The 20,065-nt window shown below is 37.5% G+C and overlaps 2 protein-coding genes across 3 annotated transcripts; one reads left to right on the top strand and one right to left on the bottom strand.

Annotated features, from left to right (window-relative positions):
- Nucleotides 1-362: 362 nt before the first annotated feature.
- Nucleotides 363-1,759, top strand: LOC115877044 (putative nuclease HARBI1). Of its 2 annotated transcripts, XM_030893111.1 has the most exons (4): nucleotides 363-503; nucleotides 601-658; nucleotides 718-922; nucleotides 983-1,759. In XM_030893111.1, exons 3-4 carry the CDS (start codon nucleotides 731-733, stop codon nucleotides 1,748-1,750), a joined length of 960 nt encoding a protein of 319 aa, XP_030748971.1. In that variant the 5' UTR covers nucleotides 363-503; nucleotides 601-658; nucleotides 718-730; the 3' UTR covers nucleotides 1,751-1,759. The 2 variants fall into 2 exon arrangements, with proteins under 2 accessions (XP_030748971.1, XP_030748970.1); XM_030893110.1 differs by having other exon boundaries at nucleotides 363-658.
- Nucleotides 1,760-1,802: 43 nt separating this feature from the next.
- Nucleotides 1,803-3,101, bottom strand: LOC115877046 (myb/SANT-like DNA-binding domain-containing protein 3). The gene is made up of 4 exons (XM_030893112.1): nucleotides 2,643-3,101; nucleotides 2,260-2,479; nucleotides 2,092-2,202; nucleotides 1,803-2,034 (listed from the first exon to the last, which is right to left on the bottom strand). The coding sequence occupies exons 1-4, from the start codon at nucleotides 2,802-2,804 to the stop codon at nucleotides 1,838-1,840; spliced, it is 690 nt and encodes a 229-aa protein (XP_030748972.1). The 5' UTR covers nucleotides 2,805-3,101; the 3' UTR covers nucleotides 1,803-1,837.
- Between the last annotated feature and the right edge of the window lie 16,964 nt (nucleotides 3,102-20,065).

The raw sequence follows: 20,065 nt of genomic DNA on the forward strand, positions 1-20,065 counted from the left end.
AAACATTATTAGAACCCATATCACTTATTCATAAAATAACGTTTATACAAATATTTTTAAGTTTAGTAATTGCGTCAACTACAATTTCCTTCAAATGTTTACCTGGGCATGTAGTGTTATAAAAAATAAGCTAGGGGTTGCTTCCAATTGGTAAAGATACATCTTACCATAACAACCGTTGACACCCGAGCTGGTTTAAACTTTCTGTTCCCCTTCCCCTGGTCCTCAAAACTTACAGTATTATCACAACCACTATCATAAAATAAATTGCTTGATACTCATCTCATCAATACATAGAACATAATATCGATTAAGTTCATTCGAAACTTTTCTTTTTAGAGTTTCAACTACACTAGCACTGGTATTCATAAACGATCGCTGGCGCGCCGCCAGCGGTTCGCCAATCTCCCACGCATATTTGTCATGCAGAGTCGTTCGCCAACAATGACACACATGCGCATTCACTGAAATTTTGGCGCGGCGTTAGCGATTCGTTGGAGATGGTCAGTACTATCTCCGAGCGACCGCCAGATTAGTAAATAATTTAAATTTTGTTTTATTTTTCATAATAATTCGATTTAACAATGGAACGTGATTTAGATCTATTATATAATGCCCACAGGGATATTTTGGACATAGATTTTCATATACATCGGAGGTAAATTGGTTGCAGAAAACCTTTGAATTTGATATTATTTATTTCGTTGATTATTTTAGGTATATTCGAGATATGGAAAACCCTTTTGAATTTTACAGTGAAATCCAATTTAAAAAACGATTTAGATTTAGGAAAGAGGTGGTGCGTGATATTCTATTACCAATGGTACATGTCCGTGAACCCATGACTAACAGAGGATTGCCGGTACCCACATTGATAGGATTACTTTTAACGTTGCGTTTTTACGCTAGCGGAAGTTTTCAGGTGAAAATTAACAAAATAAAAAAGCCACACTTTTATAATAATATAATTATATGTTTGTAGATTGTCTGTGGAGACTTGAAAGGACTCAGCCAAAGTACTGTAAGCCGAGTTGTGACAAGAATCACCAGAAGACTTGCAGCACACTCTAGAACATATATCACATTTCCACTTAATGAGGATATTCCGGAAATGCAACGGCAATTTAGTACAATTGCTAACTTTCCAAATGTCACAGGGTGTGTCGATTGCACACATATCACTATCAAGAGTCCAGGAGGAGATGTTGCCGAACTGTTCCGAAATAGAAAACGATACTTTTCTATTAACGTACAAGCAACTTCAGGTCCTAATTTACAAATATTAGATATTGTTTCACGATATCCAGGAAGTTACCATGACAGTTACATTTTTCAAAGGAGTTCCTTAAAGGGAAAGTTTCAACGAAGAGAACTTCCTGGATATTTGCTTGGTGATGCGGGATATCCATGTTTACCTTACTTGCTGACTCCATTTAGACAAGTACGTACTCCAGGAGAAAGGCGATACAACCAAGCACATATTCAGACAAGAAATACCGTAGAACGATTATTTGGTGTTTTAAAGCGCCGATTTCCTTGTTTGAGTCGGGGACTTGCTACCAAGATCTCCACTTCCTGTTATATTATCGTAGCTTGTGCTATTCTTCATAATATTTCCATTACTTACCGTGACATCATAGACGAACCTCTACAGATCGACGATGATGTTCCAGAAATTATTTTTCGTGAAGGAAATTTAGGTTTAGGTAATGTGATGAGAAACCATATAGTTCATAATTATTTTGATTAAAAATCTATATCTACTATTAGGTACATACTATTGAAAATAAAACTATTACTTGTTAATCATTTATTAATTATTAAATTAATCGTTTATTTATTCATCTCTACTTTTCTTCCATTTTGCCTCTTCTTGTAACATTACGAACTTGGCAGCCGCCGCCTTATATTTCGCCTCCTCCATACGGATATCATGAAGTTCTTTCATATATGATTCTTCCTTTTCAACTAGGCCTAACCTTGCCTTGGTCAACTGATCAAGATGATCTTCCTTTTTTTTAGGGGGGCGCGAGACTGTGACAATAATTAATTTAAAAATATTTGCTAGGTCCTATAATCGTAGAATATTACCTTTAACAGCACTTGGGTTTAATGGAGTGGATAATGTTGGGGTTTCTGGCACTAAGACGTAAGAGGTGACTGATACCGTTGAAGCAGTTGCCTCTTCTGATGACCGTACAACTGAAACAAATAAAAATAGCAATTGTTTTGATGATTAACAAAGTATAGAAAGTTTACCTTCTGTATTTTTTAAATTTATGCCATCAGAATCATCTTCAATATTAACTTCATAATCGAGATGAGGTATCAGGGCATCTACTTCGGGTTGTGAATAAGGTGGTAGTGGTTTAGACGGCCCGCCTCCTGTGGCCATCACTTCACGCCTCTCTTCAGCTAACGCACTTTTCCTGCTTCTTTTTATTTTATCCCATAATCTTTTTAACTGGATTACTGTTCTCTAAAATAAACAGAATTTTTTAAATGTAGCTACTAAAAATATTTCTTTCTATTTCCTGTTTAAAAGATATATAATCTACTTTAATGCATAATTATCTCAAACCATAATAATAAATCCTATATCAAAGAATATTATAGCTACACAACATAAATTTTATATTTACCTTTTCTGTAGCTACCTCATTATACTCTAACGTAATTTTATCCCATGCTTTTTTCTTCTTCTCAATATTATAGGAATCAGTCCTTTTATCTTCTATAATAGGATAGTTTATCAACATTTTAATAAATTGTTCCTTATCACTTGCCGAATATTTTACCGCCATTGCAAAAAGACAACAAACAATAATAACAAGAAAAACGTTTTGGGATCAGTACCGCGCTCTGGTTTAAAAATCGTCGCGTGCCGTGGACGGAAAAACACATAAACAAATTAAATGCGCTTGCTCAAATCGCCACACGAGTCATAGCGAGTTGCCAGCGCGGCGACGGCGAGGATATCGTCTATGCATTCAAAATTGATATCGTTCGCTTCGCCGAAAGTTCGCTGGCGGTGCGACTGGGAGATTTTTCAACGCCTCGCCGGCGAATGACTATGAATACGGGTGTAGGATTTTCTAAGCCAGGTTTGATATCGATGTCATATGTTAATTTTCTTATTGTCTCTGAACATGGAAGGCAAAATAGATTTGTCAAGAGGTGCCTTGTATAATTTCGGCCCGGAAAAGCACATTGCCAGACATTTATATTTAAATTCATCGGTGAATCTTCTTCCTTTAGCTGACTTGTTAATTTGTCGATCCCGAAGCCACAGCCTCACCGCTGGATCCAGATCTGCTCTTGCAAAATTGGCTATAGCTAGGCGTTACTTTCCGAAGTTCATAAAATAAGTTAAAACCGTTCATAAAATAAGGCGACAACAAACGGCAATATTGTTGGGTATGTCAGTTGACTAGTGGGACGTAGAAGCTATTCTTCGTCCCCTCTCGCTCATCTCACGCTCCGTGGGGGAATATTCCACGGTTGCAAGTTTGTGTTGTTTTTCCAATTTCTAGACATCATTTTAACCACCAAATATTAATAAATAATAATTAAACAAAAAACACTTTGGTTGAATATACTACTATTCAATATAACAACAAAAATAATATTAGAAACGACGTTGAATGAATTCATTTCTAAAACCTAACCCTAACTGATCCAATCGAACATTAATATTGTCGATATGAGAATCTATATTCTCGGCCACCCCGTCCTCAAATATAAAATTGTCCTTACATTTTACACTTAAATTATACAAAAAACACAAAATAAATTTATAAAACAATAAGAAAATTTCAAAACCAGCACATTCTTACTACAATATTGTTCTGGCATTAGTTTCTACACATAATAATTAAACAAAAAACACTTTGGTTGAATATACTACTATTCAATATAACAACAATAATAATATTAGAAACGACGCTGAATAAATTCATTTCTAAAACCTAACCCTAACTGATCCAATCGAACATTAATATTGTCAATATGTGAATCTATATTCTCGGCCACCCCGTCCTCAAATATAAAATTGTCCTTACATTTTACACTTAAATTGTACAAAGTTGTTGTAGCACAAATTGTTGCTTGGCTTGTTTCTAGTTTTGTTGTCAGTCCTCTATACAAGCACGGAAAGCTTAGCTTATAAACACCAAACACACGTTCAACAATGTTTCTTGTACTCTGTTGTAGCGTTCATCACATTCATACATTACCTGAAAGCAACAAATTGAAAATAAGTATTATAGGCAGGCCTTTATGATAGAATTACTTGCCTGAATGAATTACAGGTGATAGCAAGTAGGGTCGACAAGGATATCCATTATCCCCCAAAAGAAAGCCACCCATTTTTCCTCTTTCACAAAATACTCGAAGAGAACTTCTATCGAAGATTAGACTGTCATGAGCTGATCCGGGATGTCTGACAACAATATCCAACATTTCCATCTGAGGACCAACTGCAACCTAAATTAGTACATTTTTTTAAATAATTAATGTCTTGACTTGAACATTCAAGGAGAAGGTACCTTTGCGATATCTCAAAACTTCAGCATTATCGCCTTCTGGGCTAATGATTTTTATGTGAGTACAATCTATGCATGCTGCGACCCCCTGGGGCGCTATTCTGTACAATCGTCGGTATCGTTAAGTTACCGATAGCTATCCGTACGTACGACCAATGAGCGTCGTGTTAACTGTTGTTGTCATAGTTCTAGCTGTCATTAATAGGACATAATAAATTTGTACCGACGACTATCGGTATCTCTACGGTGGTGTTACAAGGGCACGGTAGAGATACCGATCCTCGTCGGTACAAATTTGCGATATCAGTCATAGGGCCGATCGATAACTATGACAACCAACAATTAAAACATTTTTACTACGATACCGACGCACAGTGGATCGACGCAATGCAATTTGCTGGACATTCAGCAATTATGCAAAATTTCTAACTTAAGACATTTTTTTGAATAAATGTGTTCTAAAATCTTCAAATTTGTTAAAAATAGTCATAACTTTATTATAGATAACTTACTGAATAGTGCAGGGGTGTTTTTCCAGACTATATATTTTATTTGAATTTCCGTATTAAATTGACTATTACAAATTAAACTGCATAATTCCAAAACTTAACGAACTTTTTATCATATTTTTATACTATATGAATTATGACCTTGCAATTTGTCCAGTTCTTTAATACCAACATGTATTCAATAACAATAATTCCTTAATTAATGGATAGTGTATCACAAAAAATTAAATTTTAAACAAAATTTTCCATAGCCATCTTGGCTGCAAGCGGCTGCAATAAAACTTTGTATTCATAAGTTTAGCATAAAATAGAGAAGTCATACCCACGAACAAATAATCGGGACTCGGTGGGACGTTTTGATAATTACGAAAGAAAGATGCAAACTATAATAAATTTCGCTGAAAAATGTATATTTTCACGGAGAATAGAGTTAAATAAACACCCAAGTGTTTCAAAATTTCTTTTAAATTATTCGTTAAACTATGGGCTAAAACTTTTGTATGGGGCACATGAATTAAGTCATTTATTTAATCCATAATTTGCTCTATTGCCGCATATATTGTATACCATAATATATAGCTTTGGGTGAATTTTTCAAAAAAATTCGATTTTAGTTGATTAAATTATGGCCTTCTAAATATGTATTTGAAGAAATTTGTATTAAAAGTTTAAATACGATTTTAAGTGTTATGTCCAGCATCAAACATACGATCGTTCTACTGTGCGACGATTGTACAGCACTTAATAGCGCCCCAGGATATCCAGCTGTTCGCTGCAAAAAGTGTAGATGACGAGGCGCGCAAGCTTGCGTTGGAAGCATACCCGGTTCTACAGAATTCTTCTGCACTTAAACCACCGGAAATTAGCCCGGAAATTAAAGTCTGTTTGACATAGTTTGAGATCGCAAGTATTGAGGCAGGATGTTTTTTTTGGTCAAGCTTCAGTTCCAATTAGCGACTATTTTAAGTGCTTTAGCCGTCCCGTTTAATAAGCAATATGAATTGATGAAAACTTCTACATCGCCGGTGGTATTCACTTTTTAGGAAATTGCTAATTTTTGAACCAATGATTTTTTCATCAGCTAAGACTCTCCTTCTTCACCTTTCAGGACTCCACATCCCCTGTGGCGAACACTTACCCTGGAGGTTGGGCTTGGATCAGGGAAATTTTTCTCAGATGGGGAGTTCCAGTAGCAGGCAATTAAGCTGTCCATTAGTTCGGTCATGTTAAAACAATTGTAACGTTTTTAGTTCGTTACATGTCTTTTTTACATATAATATATGATGTCTGGCCTATCGTCACCGGATTCCTTCTCGTTCAGGCCTGATCATTTTGTTGGTACGCTTGGCGTAATTTTTACGTTCCCTATATCCCTATTATTCCCTGCTATCGTTTCACTATTCTGTGGAGGCGCGCGCTGTCAACATCGCTTCTGTCAACTCTCTGTGATTTAACGGCACTTTTGGTTTGACCGTTTGGCCTGTCAGACGCCATTAGTCCCAGTTTTTAGAAATGGTGATTATTTAAATCTTGCTGTATAATCTGAATCAGTTGCTATTTCGAGGCTACAGGTAAAGATGAGTTATTACCTTTTATAGATTCGATATTATTATTGAATATTTTTAGGGTAGAGTTATGGATGTCCCAACTTGTATTTGTATTTTGCTGGCACGTTGGCGTCCCTTTTCTTTTGTCCTCCAGAATGTCACATGGAAGAAAGGACAGGTTATTTATTATTTATTGAGCCCTCGGAAGTATTTCGAGGTAGGTTTATTTTGTTTATTAGACCTTGTTTGGGGGTTTTAAACAAGAGTTTCATATTTTTAGGATCCAAGGTACGGGTAGTGTCTTATGTACGGACATTATCTTATGTACGGATGTCCTGTGGACGAGTGTCCCCAGTAAGAATGATTTTTTCTTACATATAAGTGCCACAACGTGGATGTAGCTTGAGTCCCATGCTGCTTCGTTCCCAACTGTAAGCTAGTTAGTTACGGCTGTATCAATTCATGGTGTCCTCATTCTGGCCCCTTTGGTTGTGTTGGATGGCTGAGTACAGAGATGCGAGACCACCTCACGCTGTTACTGTTTAAAGCAAGATTACATAAAGAACAGCTAAGTGTAGATTTAAGTTCTAGTTTTACATTTAACATTTAAAACATTTACAGTCTTAAACAATAACGTACATCTTAAATAATATCGTACAGACTATGTTTAGTGGTAGTTGTTAAGAACATTCATGTCGATTTAATATTTAATATAAATATTAATATTAAATATAATTTAGATCTTAGGTTTCATTGCATTACATATTGTAATGGTATTACTTTTATAGATATTATTATCGCACTATTTTAACAGAGGAATAACCAAACATAGATTCTAGAATCTACAGGTTGCAACATCTTCGATTTAGCATCATATGGAATATATCAAATTAATTAAAGTAATGCTATATTTCATATATTCTCTTAAACTTTACATGTCTTGTATTTCATCGTAGTTGTTTTCATTGATATTTAGTACGACTCTTACCACCACTTTCTTTGACATATAACCACTATATATTTATTAGAACTCTACAATGTCATGTACCATCTAAGAACATCATGAATAAATATAGTCATTAGTTTTAAGTAATATACAACTGTGTTTTCTTCCTCTGTACATGCCTGGCGCCCAATATTTATAATTTCGAGTTATTATTGTTAATTAGTTTCTTTCCAGTGAAATACCTTATCCAGGACTGCTCTACCAACGAAAAGCTGCCGTTCGCAGTAATAATGTTTTAAAAAAACGCTGCACAATACACATCTTGCGAAAATGGTGGATTTTTTGTATGGCTAAAATTCATGATCTTTTTCAATTTTCTTTGGATATGATCATTACATTTTTAAGCACATAGTTTGATCTGGGTGCTCCTTACTCAACTATAAATTCTAAATATGCTGCCTTAGCATTATCACACGAGGCGTTCAACCTAACGTAGGAGATGGAAGTGGCCCTACATACTGCTCCGCTCCGCTCTACGCGTGCAGCTATGTTGGGCCACGGCCTAAGGGGCGCATATGAAACTCTTCAATTTGTTATTTTTTCCCAATTTTTCTGATAGTTTCATCATGTATTGCAGGCTTTCTTTTTAGGGTGCTTATTTTGCATTCAGGTTTCTAAAATTTATTCGAATTTTAGTTCTTAATTTACAAAAGGATTTAATTATTTTTAATGAAGAATTTGGTCCTTTTTTAAAGATTTTATTTGCTAACTTAGATACAGCACTAGGCCTCTTTCAAAATGACTCTCCATGGTGAGTTTCAAAATATAAATTCCAAGTTTTAATTTTTTAAAAAACTCTTCTGAGGGCTTAGTGAGACTATACTACCATGTGAAAGCTGCTGAGTACAAGAAGGAATGTTACGCACATATGAATGTTCTTGTGTTGTTGTGTACGTAAAATCACCCAGACTGTCGATGTAAGGAAGTAATTGGCATTAACATGTCCTTCTGGAATGTTATTAAAGTATTTTTCCCATAACTTAGTTGGTTTGACACAGTTTCGTAAACTTTATTAAGGTGTTGTTTTTGGTTGTCTAAATTTATGTTGTAAACATTTTTGTAGGTATATTTCTCCTTGGAATATAGGTATTAAAAATGTCAAACCAAGTTATTATTCGATGAAATATATGTAATAAAACTTTATTTGACTTTATTTTGACTCTGAATATAAAAATATTATTAATTTAAGAAAAGCAAAACAAACGATCCAAATTTTTTTTATATTTAGTGAAAATCCCGCAGTTGTAAGGGAATCTAAAACTCGGCTTAATTTATCTAACCAATCAGTGACCGACATTGACGGAATCAAAATGTCATCTAGGTATACCAATGCGTCTTTGTACTTCAAATCGCCAAGAGCTTTGGAAAAAGCACGTTGAAACACAGCAGGCGCATTAGATAAGCCAAACGGCATTCTTAAATATTCGTAGTGCCCGTCAGGGGTTACAAAAGCCGTTTTTTCTATCGAATCCGGTGGAATCGGTATTTGATGGAATCCAGATGCCATATCTAATACTATGTAATATTTGTTGTATTTTAAATTATCTATTTGGTCTTGAATAAGAGGTAGAGGATATCTATATTTTACGGTTATTTTATTAAGAGCTCGATAATCAACACATAATCGACTCTACCCGTTTTTCTTATGAACTAGTACTATTGGGCTAGCATAAGGAGAACAATTTTCGCGAATAATTTTATTTTTAAGCAAATCCTTAATTATTAATTTTACTTTTTCTCTTTCACTTAAGGCCATTCTATATGGATGAAAATTAATTATTTTATCCTCTTTTATCTTAATACTTAATTCTGCAGTTGTTATTGGAGTTACTGAATGACCTAGGGTAATATGTTTATTGTATTTATGGAGTAAATTAATCAGTTTTTGTCTATCATCATTTATTAATGGCGTATTTATTATATGATCAGAAAGAGTAATATGGTTTATGATTGTAGGTTTTGGATTAAGAGTATCATTTAAAATGACACGGCTTCCATTATAATTAGTTTGAATTTCAATGCCTTTGTGGCTAAACAGGTCTCTTCCCAAAATAGCGTCGGGATTCATTACGGAATTGTCTACATTATAAAATTCAATTTCAAAACCGGTACCATTGCTTTCGATTCTCAAGAGAGTTTTACTACTTGCAAATGTAACAGAGCTTCCTATCCATTTTAGCGTCATTAATACTGGTTCTATATTACAATTAAGTTTTTTCACAACATTTTTGGATAACAAACTGCATTCCGCTCCAGTATCTATTAGGCATTTTACGTCCACACCCTGAATGTTAAAACTCATGCAAAAGTCTTTATCCAGATTTACACAAAAATAATTTATTTTGGAACTTGATGGCTGATATGACTTTCTCTGAAAACAATCAAGCGCATAATGACCACGTTTTTTACAATAAGAACAAATAATTGCACTCTTATCAACAACAGATTTTTTATCAGTGCATATTTTAGTAAATTGAGCGCTCTTAGAACAGTTTCTACTAATGTGACCAGGCTGATTACATGTAAAACAATTTTTTAAATTACTTCTATCGGCATTTCCCGAGTTAAATGGATAAGTTCGTTTATTTGTGGTTTTCGAAAACATCTTTTCTCTCGGTGACATTTTATAATTACTTAAAAGTGTTAGTAAATCGCTGACTGAATCTATCTTACTGTTGAACGCGGCAGTTTTAACATGAATATCGCTGATATCACCAATGACTATTTCAATTAATTGATCAACCGATAAATTAAAATCTAACGAATTTAGTAAATAATTTTTTTTTCTGGCATACTCACAGTAAGAGTCGGCGTTGTCACTCGAATCGGTCAGGATTTTCGCAGACGCTTTTAGCGAATCGGACAGGATTTTCGCAAATTCTTCCATTTTCCGATAAATCTGTGGTACTTTTAGTTGTTCTATCCTTACTTCTGATGTAATAAAACTAGATTTTCTTTTAAAAAAATACAGACTTTATTTGACTCTGAATTGGGAAAAATTGGGAAAAAATAACAAATTGAAGAGTTTCATATGAGCCCCTTAGGCCGTGGCCCAACATAGCTGCACGCGTAGAGCGGAGCGGAGCAGTATGTAGGGCCACTTCCATCTCCTACGTTAGGTTGAACGCCTCGTGTGATAATGCTAAGGCAGCATATTTAGAATTTATAGTTGAGTAAGGAGCACCCAGATCAAACTATGTGCTTAAAAATGTAATGATCGTATCCAAAGAAAAGCAAAACAAACGATCCAAACGCGACCGATATTTGTCAGAGTCTGCCTTGGCCCTTCATCCAGACCCATATTATAAAAAAAACGACCACGGCGGACGGTGGGTGGCGGCAGTATCCACTTCACTAAGTTCAACGAACTTTTCACAGAGGTTTCTAATAACACTGAGTCTGTAGAATCGATGCTCACATATATTATTCAGCTATGAAATGCCCCAGGTTTTCTGACATATTTTTATCTTGTCCTGGCTTATATCATAAAAGACCAGTTGATGCACTGTTAGAGAGCAACTCAGCAGCTAGTCTTACATTCTGTCTGAGAGTTTTGGAGTTCACTGGATGCTTAAATGATGTGTTATTAATATCTACATTTAGCTGTTTCCATAATGCTACATTACTTGCACCACAATCGCTTACACATGCTACCATGAGATTATTTTATCCAGCTCAGTGATAAGATCGATTAGAGTGTTTTCAGTTGGAAACCACTCCTCTTGCCATTACTACCTGCATATAATTATAAGGTCCTTCATATATAAGGCACTTCATCTTGACAAATATTATACTTTCCGGTTTTCTTGACCTTTACTTCAGCGTACTGCAAAACCACTGTTCTTTCCAAATTAGAATGACTCTCCAGCTAATTTCAATAAATGTAAAACATCATTTAAAATACCTTGATTGAGGTTGTTAATCTGTGATGCCGACCTTGGATAATGCACCTTATTTTTTTAAAAAGAAATAACTCGTCTTGCTGTAATACCTCAGTGTGAAGGCTGTTTCAATTTCTTCTCTTTTCCATTCGACTTTTTTCTTTTTTTAGACAATAAATCAATCTGGTTTTGAGTAAGGATAGTTCTTGAACTTGTAAGTAAAGGAGCCATTTTTCTGAAATGCTGATATTTTGGGGCTAGATTTATTGCATTTGTTTTTAAAATATTTTAGTTGTTCATTAAGCTTTCTTTTTTTTTCTATTTAATGTTTCTACTTTGTATGTTACTGTTGGATTTTAAAAGCACATAGTGTTTTGTGTACATAGTCTTGTAATCATAGTTTTCTTGTCCAAGATCAGGTGTGGCTGAAGTAGAAGGCCCCGGGATAGGATTCAAATTAAATCTTCTCTTTCGAAGAATTTTGTGTTACTGTCCTGGCTATCGTCAGGAATAATATTACTGGCTGCTGGTAAAGTAGCTACTTCTAACAATTTTCTCACTTCCCCCAACTCTAACCTAACCACTCATTAAATCGACAGGTAAATTAGTTATTTTTCTAATAACTAAAATTTTATGACTTGTTTATAAGGAAAAAATTCTTCTAAGAAGAATGAATGTAGAAATTTATAGAAATAGAAAAGGGTATTTTTCACTTAAACACAAGTAATTTGTGATGCAAAATTTAAGATCCGATACATAGTAGTAAGATGGCCAGGTCCAACTCATGATATAACTATTTTTAACCCTTCAAATGTTAGAGCAAGTATAGAAGGAAGGGAGTTCTCAGACAGTGTTATTTTAGGTTTGTTTTTAATTTTAATTAATTATCTACATAATATATAATATAATTATATAAGGATTCTTGCCACTTAACTGCTGATATAGAAATTTAATTCTACGCTGTGTTTGTCATAATGCGGATCACCTGCTCTCACTACCGGTTTCGGATCCCAACTTCATCATCAGGTGAGCCTGGGCAGATCCACAAAATGAAAACCACAGCGCAGAGATAGTTAATGATGTTTTCTATTTTATAATATATAATTATATTATACCTATTTATACTTATGTACGAGTATATAGTGATAACATATCTATTGTTATCACCCTATAGTTTGTTGGCAGTAAATTAATATATAATACTTTAATATAGGCTCATAATATAGGTTCTTCTCTTGTTGTCTAGGGGTGGGGTGTTTTGCCTTTGGGGTTCAATCAAAATTCCTTTATAAACTGATAAAAGAATTTAATTTAAAAAGTATGAAAATGAGATAACATAAAAAGGGATGTTCAACAATAGTCCAGATTTCACAAGAGATCAATGTCACTCAGCTTTTATCTAATGACTTAACGTAAATATTGACACTTGAACAAATAGGTATTACTGCTTTTCTTCGTTAGGGCGTCTCCCTATGTAGCGCGTCAAACTACACGTCCGTCGCGTCGGTTTACGTCGTTAGGTATATCGCGGCGCACAGTGGGCCAGGAAGTAACTAGGAGTTTGACAATTTCTTTTTGTATGTCAACAACTTTTATCTAAATATGTATTAAAAAATGAATAAATACAATTTTTACGAACATAGCAACAATTATAGTTTATTAAAGTCCGAAATAAACTATAATTGTTGCTATACAGGGTACTCCCTAAATTACCTATGCAGGGTATAACTTTATTAACAAAATGAAAGGCGCGAATCCTCACTTAATTTTAAAATGAAGATGTAGAATAAAATTTTTTCGAATTTCTCTTCTGTTTTGGTATACAGAGTGTCAATGATAACTAATTAAATGGATTTGTATATAATCAGGGAATATGTAACAGAGAGTTTTTTTTCTTGAAGATGGGGGAAGGTGCTAAAAAAATTAAAGAGGCAAAAAATTTGTATTTTAATTTTCATCGTCTAAAAAAATTAAGACTGAAGAGAAAAATCGGTGGCGTACATCTTTATCAATAACATTGCCTAAACGAAAAGCTGCGGCCGGCCACGGTACTTATTAATTTTTCGAAAAAAATTATGAATTACATACATAAAGTTAAAAAGATCATACCATAGGTTATTTTGTTTGAAATTGAACAAAACATTAAATAACATAAGCAATGTTCTTATAAGTAAACATATGGTATTTAAGAAAAAAACAATAAATTTCACGGCTAACCGAAAAGGCCAACCACAAAGTTAACTTATTTTTAATAAATAGATCCAGCTATTCAGAATCACTGCTACTGTCATTATTGTCGTTGAAAGATGATGGATTTGGATCAAATGATTTTAGTAAATTTAGAGCTTCGGGAACAAGCTTTTTCTTTTTGGATAACTTAAGTTTTCTTAAACTTGTAATTAGTGGATTAGAAGAAATTAATAAATTATGAAATACATCTGTATTAGTCTCGATTCTGCTCATTTTTCTTGAATGATATTCCCTGTATCGTCTGTACTCCTTATTTCGAGCTTCTTGAGCTTCCTCCGATAATTGTCCGATGGGTACAGGAGACGATTTTATGATATCTCCCCCATGAATAAGAATTTTATGTATAGTGACAGGCATTTTGTACCACGGATAAAGAAATACAAATTGCTTGCCAGTTTCTAAGGAGTATGATTTAAAATTATTAATGTGAATGCTGAATCCGCTGGTAATAACTTGTAGGATCACAAAGAATCGATATATTAAATTTTGATCCAAACCTGTTATTTCGGCAGATATTGTATAATTTTGGAAAAATTTGCTCGCGGTATTACCGTCATTACTTGTACCAATACCTTGTTTCACTACATCTACAATTATGCCTAAACGATTTCTAAACTCTTTTTGAATTCTTTGCTTTTCGTTTTGACTTCGGTCACTCGGTTTGAATTATTTAAAAATTATTCTTTTTAAATGGAGCAGCTGGGAGCAAGATTTTGTTTTGCAGAAAACATTATAAGATGTTTCTTAAATACACAGTAGTAACGGTGGCCCTAAAGGATGCTAAAATTTTAACGTATTGCTTAATAAAGTTAAAAAAACCTTTATTTGGCAATTTTTTTTGGTGTTACTTAAAATGTAGGATTTCTTTAGGATAGTTGTGTTTCAGAGTAACCTGATCAGCATAAAATTAATATGAAAACTTACCTTACCTGGTTTCTTGCATGTTTACTTTCGTAAAAAAACAATTTCTTTGAAAAACAGCTCCAGTTTTAACAGGCAAAATTCTATAAATTGAACAACACGAAATGACGCGTCAACAAGAACAACACGAAAGTATCGCGCCGGCAGTGTAGTGTATTAGTGTAGTGATTTATCCTCAGGAAAAATTTTCAGGTAAGCGAATATTTTATATTATTATTGTTCTGTCGTCGAATAACCTCTCCACATCCCTGGACGTCGTCCGGGGACCCCCAAAAATGAACCCTAGTGGTTCAATAAATTTCACCCAATCTCCCATAAACGACATTCCAATGGAATCAGACGACTCCTCAAATACTTCTTACGTATCAGATTCGAGTGACACGCGTCCTCCCGTCCTCCCAGAAAAACTAGACGAGTATGAGGCTTAATTCTTCGATCTCATGATCCAAATAAATAACCTCCGCGAACTTCTCGAGTCAAACGGCCGTAAACTCCCCAAAATTCCAAAAACTTCATCTGAAAAGTCAGAGGATTCTATCTCAAAGAGGAAGGTCCTTAGAAAGAAGAGGGCACGTCAGAGTAATTCTGACGACTCCTTCTCATCAGTCAAAAACAATAAGAAAATAGCAGCGAGGGCTGCTTCCCCAAAACATGATAATTTCCCCCCACTCCCCACTCCAGGCCCATCTTCCTCAGGTCCATCTTCTTCTGGTAGCTCTGTGGAAGATCCAGCAAATCGTCCCAGCAGCCCTGCTAGACAGGTTCCTGCTGAAATTACTCCCTCTGCTGCTCCTCAAACGCAGCAAGAAAAACCTACCAAACAGACCTCCATTAAGCCCACTCCGATAGTCTTGAGAGATACTCGACTGTGGTCGAGTATAACTCGCAGACTAAAGGAGCAACAAATCGCCATAAGAAGTTCCAAAACCGTGCAACACGGTATACAAATTAGCCCCGCCACTATCGCCGATCACAGGCTCATAACAGCTTATTTCAAGAGTCAGAAGATAAGCTATTATACATTTTTTCTCCCTGAAGAAAGGGACCTAAATGTAATCAAAAACATCGAAACTGATATCGAGAACGAGATGATAATCGATGACCTGACCTCTCAAGGGTTTGCAGTCAAAGAAATTCACCGCCTTACCCGAAAAGGTAAACTTCTTCCAGTAGTTAAAATCCGAATCCCCCGTAGTCAGACTCATATTTTCGAAATCCGTACTGGTAGCCCTTCTCAGGGTTACAATCGAACCCCAAAATCGTGGTAATGGCACTCGCCAGTGCCACAATTGTCAACTTTTCGGTCATTCTGCCACAAACTGCTTCTGCCCACCCCGCTGTGTTAAGTGTGACGGACACCACAGCACAAAATCCTGCGAAAAAACGGTGGACTCTGCCGCAGTTTGCACGAACTGTGGCGGACCACACCCCGCAAATCACATTCTCTGCCCAAAAATCCCAACAACCCGGAAAATCGACCCTCCTCTAATAAGGACCGACCAATTGATACTAGAAAACCCTCTGGCTTTAGTTCAACTACCCAATTGTCTTCCTATGCTACTGTAGCAAGAGGTAACACACCCCTTCCATCCCAAGTATTGCCCCCAAACCAGTCTGGACTACCATCCCCCCTTCCCCCTAGTCCAGATTTTCAAAAACTTCTAGCTGAGCAAATCTCAGTTCAAAACCTCTTCGGCCCCGCATTCCAGCGGCTTTTACTCGAGCAAATCCAAGCTCAAGTCCAAGCCGCAGTTGCGAACATGCTTTCCGGCATGCTCGCTTTCCCCCTAAACCCCCAGCCTAAGCAATGAATTCCACTCATGCAAAAGGCCTCCTCATAGTCTCTTGGAATGCAAATTCCGTTTTTCCCAAACGGCTCGAGCTTCTCGATTTCATCACCCAATCCAGTCCCGACTTAATCCTAATCCAAGAGACTTACCTTCGCCCTCACACATCATTCAAATTTACCAGCCATCTCGTCTACCGCAACGACCGCCCTGACCGACGATGCGGAGGCACCGCCATACTCGTCAAAAATTCACATCGCCACACAGCTCTCCCAACACCCCTGCTTCGTTCCATCGAAGCAACAATAGTCCAAATTCAAACTTCCGACAGCCCTGTCGTTGTGGCATCCATCTACATCCCCAACCAGACCTCTCGCGAGGACACAAGACACGATCTCGAAGTGCTCCTCTCCTCTACCAAATTCCCAATCCTACTTGCCGGGGACTTCAACGCCAGACACCGGCGTTGGGGATCCCGGCAGGTCAACCCCCGAGGAACGGCAGTAGCCGAACTTCTAAACGACCTCCCCATTCAGGGCCACTTTCCAAGTGACCCGACCTGTTTTCCCTCCCATGGCCTACCGGCGACCATAGACTTTGGACTTTCTCAAAACATAACATCCCACATGTCAGTTTCAGTGCATGATGAGCTTAGTTCTGACCACTCCCCGGTGTTCTTTACACTCACCAATACTCACACGATCTCCGCTCATAAAACACGTAAAACCACCAACTGGCAAAAATTTGCCAAAACTCTCCAAGAACACCCGCCCACCCTACCGCGCATCGCGGACGCCGCCTCTCTCGAGGCGGCGGTCACCACCTTCACTTCAGCCATAACCCAAGCCATAGAACGTAGCACTTCAACAGTGCCAAATAATCCAAACAACCCTTTTCTAGCCCCCCCCTCACATCCGAGCCCTCATTCGCGAGAAAAATTGGCTCAAACGCCAATATCGTGCCCTTCTCGACCCCAATCTAAAGCGACAAATTAACAGTCTGGTGCGCGAGATTAGGAAAGAGCTCAAACTTTTCAGAGATGAAAGGTGGGAGTGCTTCCTGTCTACGCTTGAGGACGATAAAAAGTCGCTTTGGAAGGTTCAAAAGCGAATGAGAAACACCAACTCACGCTACGTCCCCCCAATTCACGGCCTGAACGGAGTGGTCTATTCCGACGAGGCGAAGGCAGAGGCCTTTGCCGACTCGTTAGAACGCCAATTCCGTCCAAACCGAAATCCCGACGACGACATCGATTTTGATGAAGTTGTAGAAGAATTCTACGAAAACTTCGTAGCCCCCATTCCCCCTCTCGAGGCCCCTATCCCCCCAGCAACTCCTAAAGAAATTTCATCCATCATCTCCACACTGCGCAGCAGAAAAGCCCCAGGTCACGACCAAGTAAACAACATCGCACTGAAATACCTCCCCGAGGTTCTTATAACCTAACTTACCACCATCATTAATCTGATAATGTCCCTCAGACATTTTCCAAACGTTTGGAAACTAGCCATTCTAATCCCAAAGCCAAATAAGAACCTCACTTTCCCAGAAAACTGGCGCCCCATCAGCCTCCTCTCCTCCCTCTCGAAACTGGCCGAGAAGGTTATTCTCTCTAGAATTAACGACTTCCTGGCTAGTGCCGAGATCATCCCTCAGGAGCAGTTCGGATTTAGCCAATCCCTCTCCTGCGAACAGCAAGTCGCACGCGTGGTGGAATGTGTTACGCGGGGTCTAAACGCCAAGCGGGGCACTGGTCTTGTCATGTTTGACATCGAGAAGGCCTTTGACAGGGTTTGGCACGAGGGCCTTGTGTACAAACTTCACCACGTTTTCCACTTTCCCCAACAGATCACTCTCATCATTAAATCCTTTGTTGTCGATAGGAGATTCCAGGTCCGCCTCGGAGACTCTCTTTCCGCTCCTCGTGCTATAGAGGCGGGGGTGCCGCAGGGCTCTGTCCTGTCGCCCACACTCTATACTACGTCCACATCCGATATCCCCAAATCCCTGGAGACTCGTCTTGCGTTATTCGCAGACGACACCTGTCTCTACTCCACTGCCTCGAGCAATGGAATTCAGAGCAGGCTCCAACCCTACATCGCCCAGCTGCTTGATTGGTTTTCCCACTGGAAAATCCAAATCAACGCAGCAAAAACCCAAACCTTGTTCGTCTCCGGACGAATGAGGCTCCCACTACCTCCTCCTCTAGTCATAGACGACGAAGAGATCCCTTGGGGGGAAACCGCCAAGTATCTCGGAGTCACACTAGACCGACGGCTATCCTGGATCCCTCATATCGACAAGAAAATTTCTGGTGCCCGTGCCACTTATGCTAGCCTTCATGGCCTCCTCAGCAAAAAGAGCACCCTCTCCCTCTCAAATAAAGTCCTACTGTTCAGAACAGTCATTCGCCCTCAGCTCCTCTATGCAGCCCCAGTATGGTGTAGAGCCTCTGACAGCCAAATCCACAGACTCCAAGTTTGTGAAAACAAAATCCTCCGCTATATCACCAGAGCTCCCTGGTATATACGCAACTCCGACATACGTACCGACCTACGCATCGACCCCATCCCCAAATACCTTCGAGATCGTGCCTTGAAGTTCTACGAGAAAATCGGTACTATCCCCAATAGTACCCTAAAAATATTCGATTACAATCCCGAGGACTATAGAAACTTCAAATACTCCCATCTTAAAACCATTCTTCTAGACAATTAATTTTGTCCCCCCCTTCTCATAATATAGTCCTCCCATCACCCCACAACACCCCCCCCTTTTTTTTTTTTTTTTTCTTCCCCACATATTAGCAGGAATAATAGCTGACCATTCTTCGGCGGCTGATTCCTCGGAGGTGTATTTCTAGGACGTCTCTCTCGAGATGGTTATGGAAATGATCACTATTCGTCTATAAAGATTTTCAACCACCCCTCACAAAAAAAAAAAAAAAAAAAAGACGCGTCTACAAACTTAACAAAAATATTGTTGATACTCGCACCATGACAACGGAGCGAGTTCATTTGATTGTTTTCTGATGCTTCATGGTATACTTAATCAGTCTGCGATAAGAAAGAAAAAAAATCGACGAAACTATGTTCTGGGTCCATTTCAATCGCTAAGGCTATCCCTGGCCCACTGTGCGGCGTCTTCCCCGATAATGTCGTTTACGGTGTCTCCCTATTAGTCCTTAATATTATCCAAAGAGCGTCTCTGTTTGGTTTTACCCGATGAGTGGTAGCTATATACTGCAGGGGCGGCTCGTAGCACTGGAAGATGGCGAGGCACATTAGAAGAGAATTTTTATTAGTATGTATATAGGGTGACCATTTGTACGAGGAAGTCCAATATCTTCGTAGTTGACAAATATATGAAAAAAAAGTTCTATATAAAAAAAGTGCATATCCTAAAAAAATGTTTTCTTTAAAATTGCAATCGCATTACCATTTTTCTGTACAGAATTGGGTTCAGCATAAAATTCAGCATACATCACACTATTGATTTATTTGAAGCACTATATATGCGGGATTTCCATGATAATTCATATTTGAAAAATTTCATTTTTTAAAAAGTGGTAAAAACCTGGAGTGAATTTAACTTATTGATATATTATTGCTTAAGTATGT

This window comes from Sitophilus oryzae, unplaced genomic scaffold (assembly GCF_002938485.1).
Source record: "Sitophilus oryzae breed Bouriz unplaced genomic scaffold, Soryzae_2.0 scaffold_1442_pilon_pilon, whole genome shotgun sequence".
Classification (NCBI taxonomy): domain Eukaryota; kingdom Metazoa; phylum Arthropoda; class Insecta; order Coleoptera; family Curculionidae; genus Sitophilus; species Sitophilus oryzae.

Coding starts and splice junctions, on each gene's coding strand:
- LOC115877046 (XM_030893112.1), bottom strand. CDS start 2,804: ATGGCGGTAAAATATTCGGCAAGTGATAAGGAACAATTTATTAAAATG. Junction 2,203..2,259: donor AAATTTAAAAAATACAGAAG/GTAAACTTTCTA, acceptor TATTTGTTTCAG/TTGTACGGTCATCAGAAGAG. Junction 2,035..2,091: donor AAACCCAAGTGCTGTTAAAG/GTAATATTCTAC, acceptor TTATTGTCACAG/TCTCGCGCCCCCCTAAAAAA.
- LOC115877044 (XM_030893110.1), top strand. CDS start 585: ATGGAACGTGATTTAGATCTATTATATAATGCCCACAGGGATATTTTG. Junction 659..717: donor GATTTTCATATACATCGGAG/GTAAATTGGTTG, acceptor TGATTATTTTAG/GTATATTCGAGATATGGAAA. Junction 923..982: donor ACGCTAGCGGAAGTTTTCAG/GTGAAAATTAAC, acceptor ATATGTTTGTAG/ATTGTCTGTGGAGACTTGAA.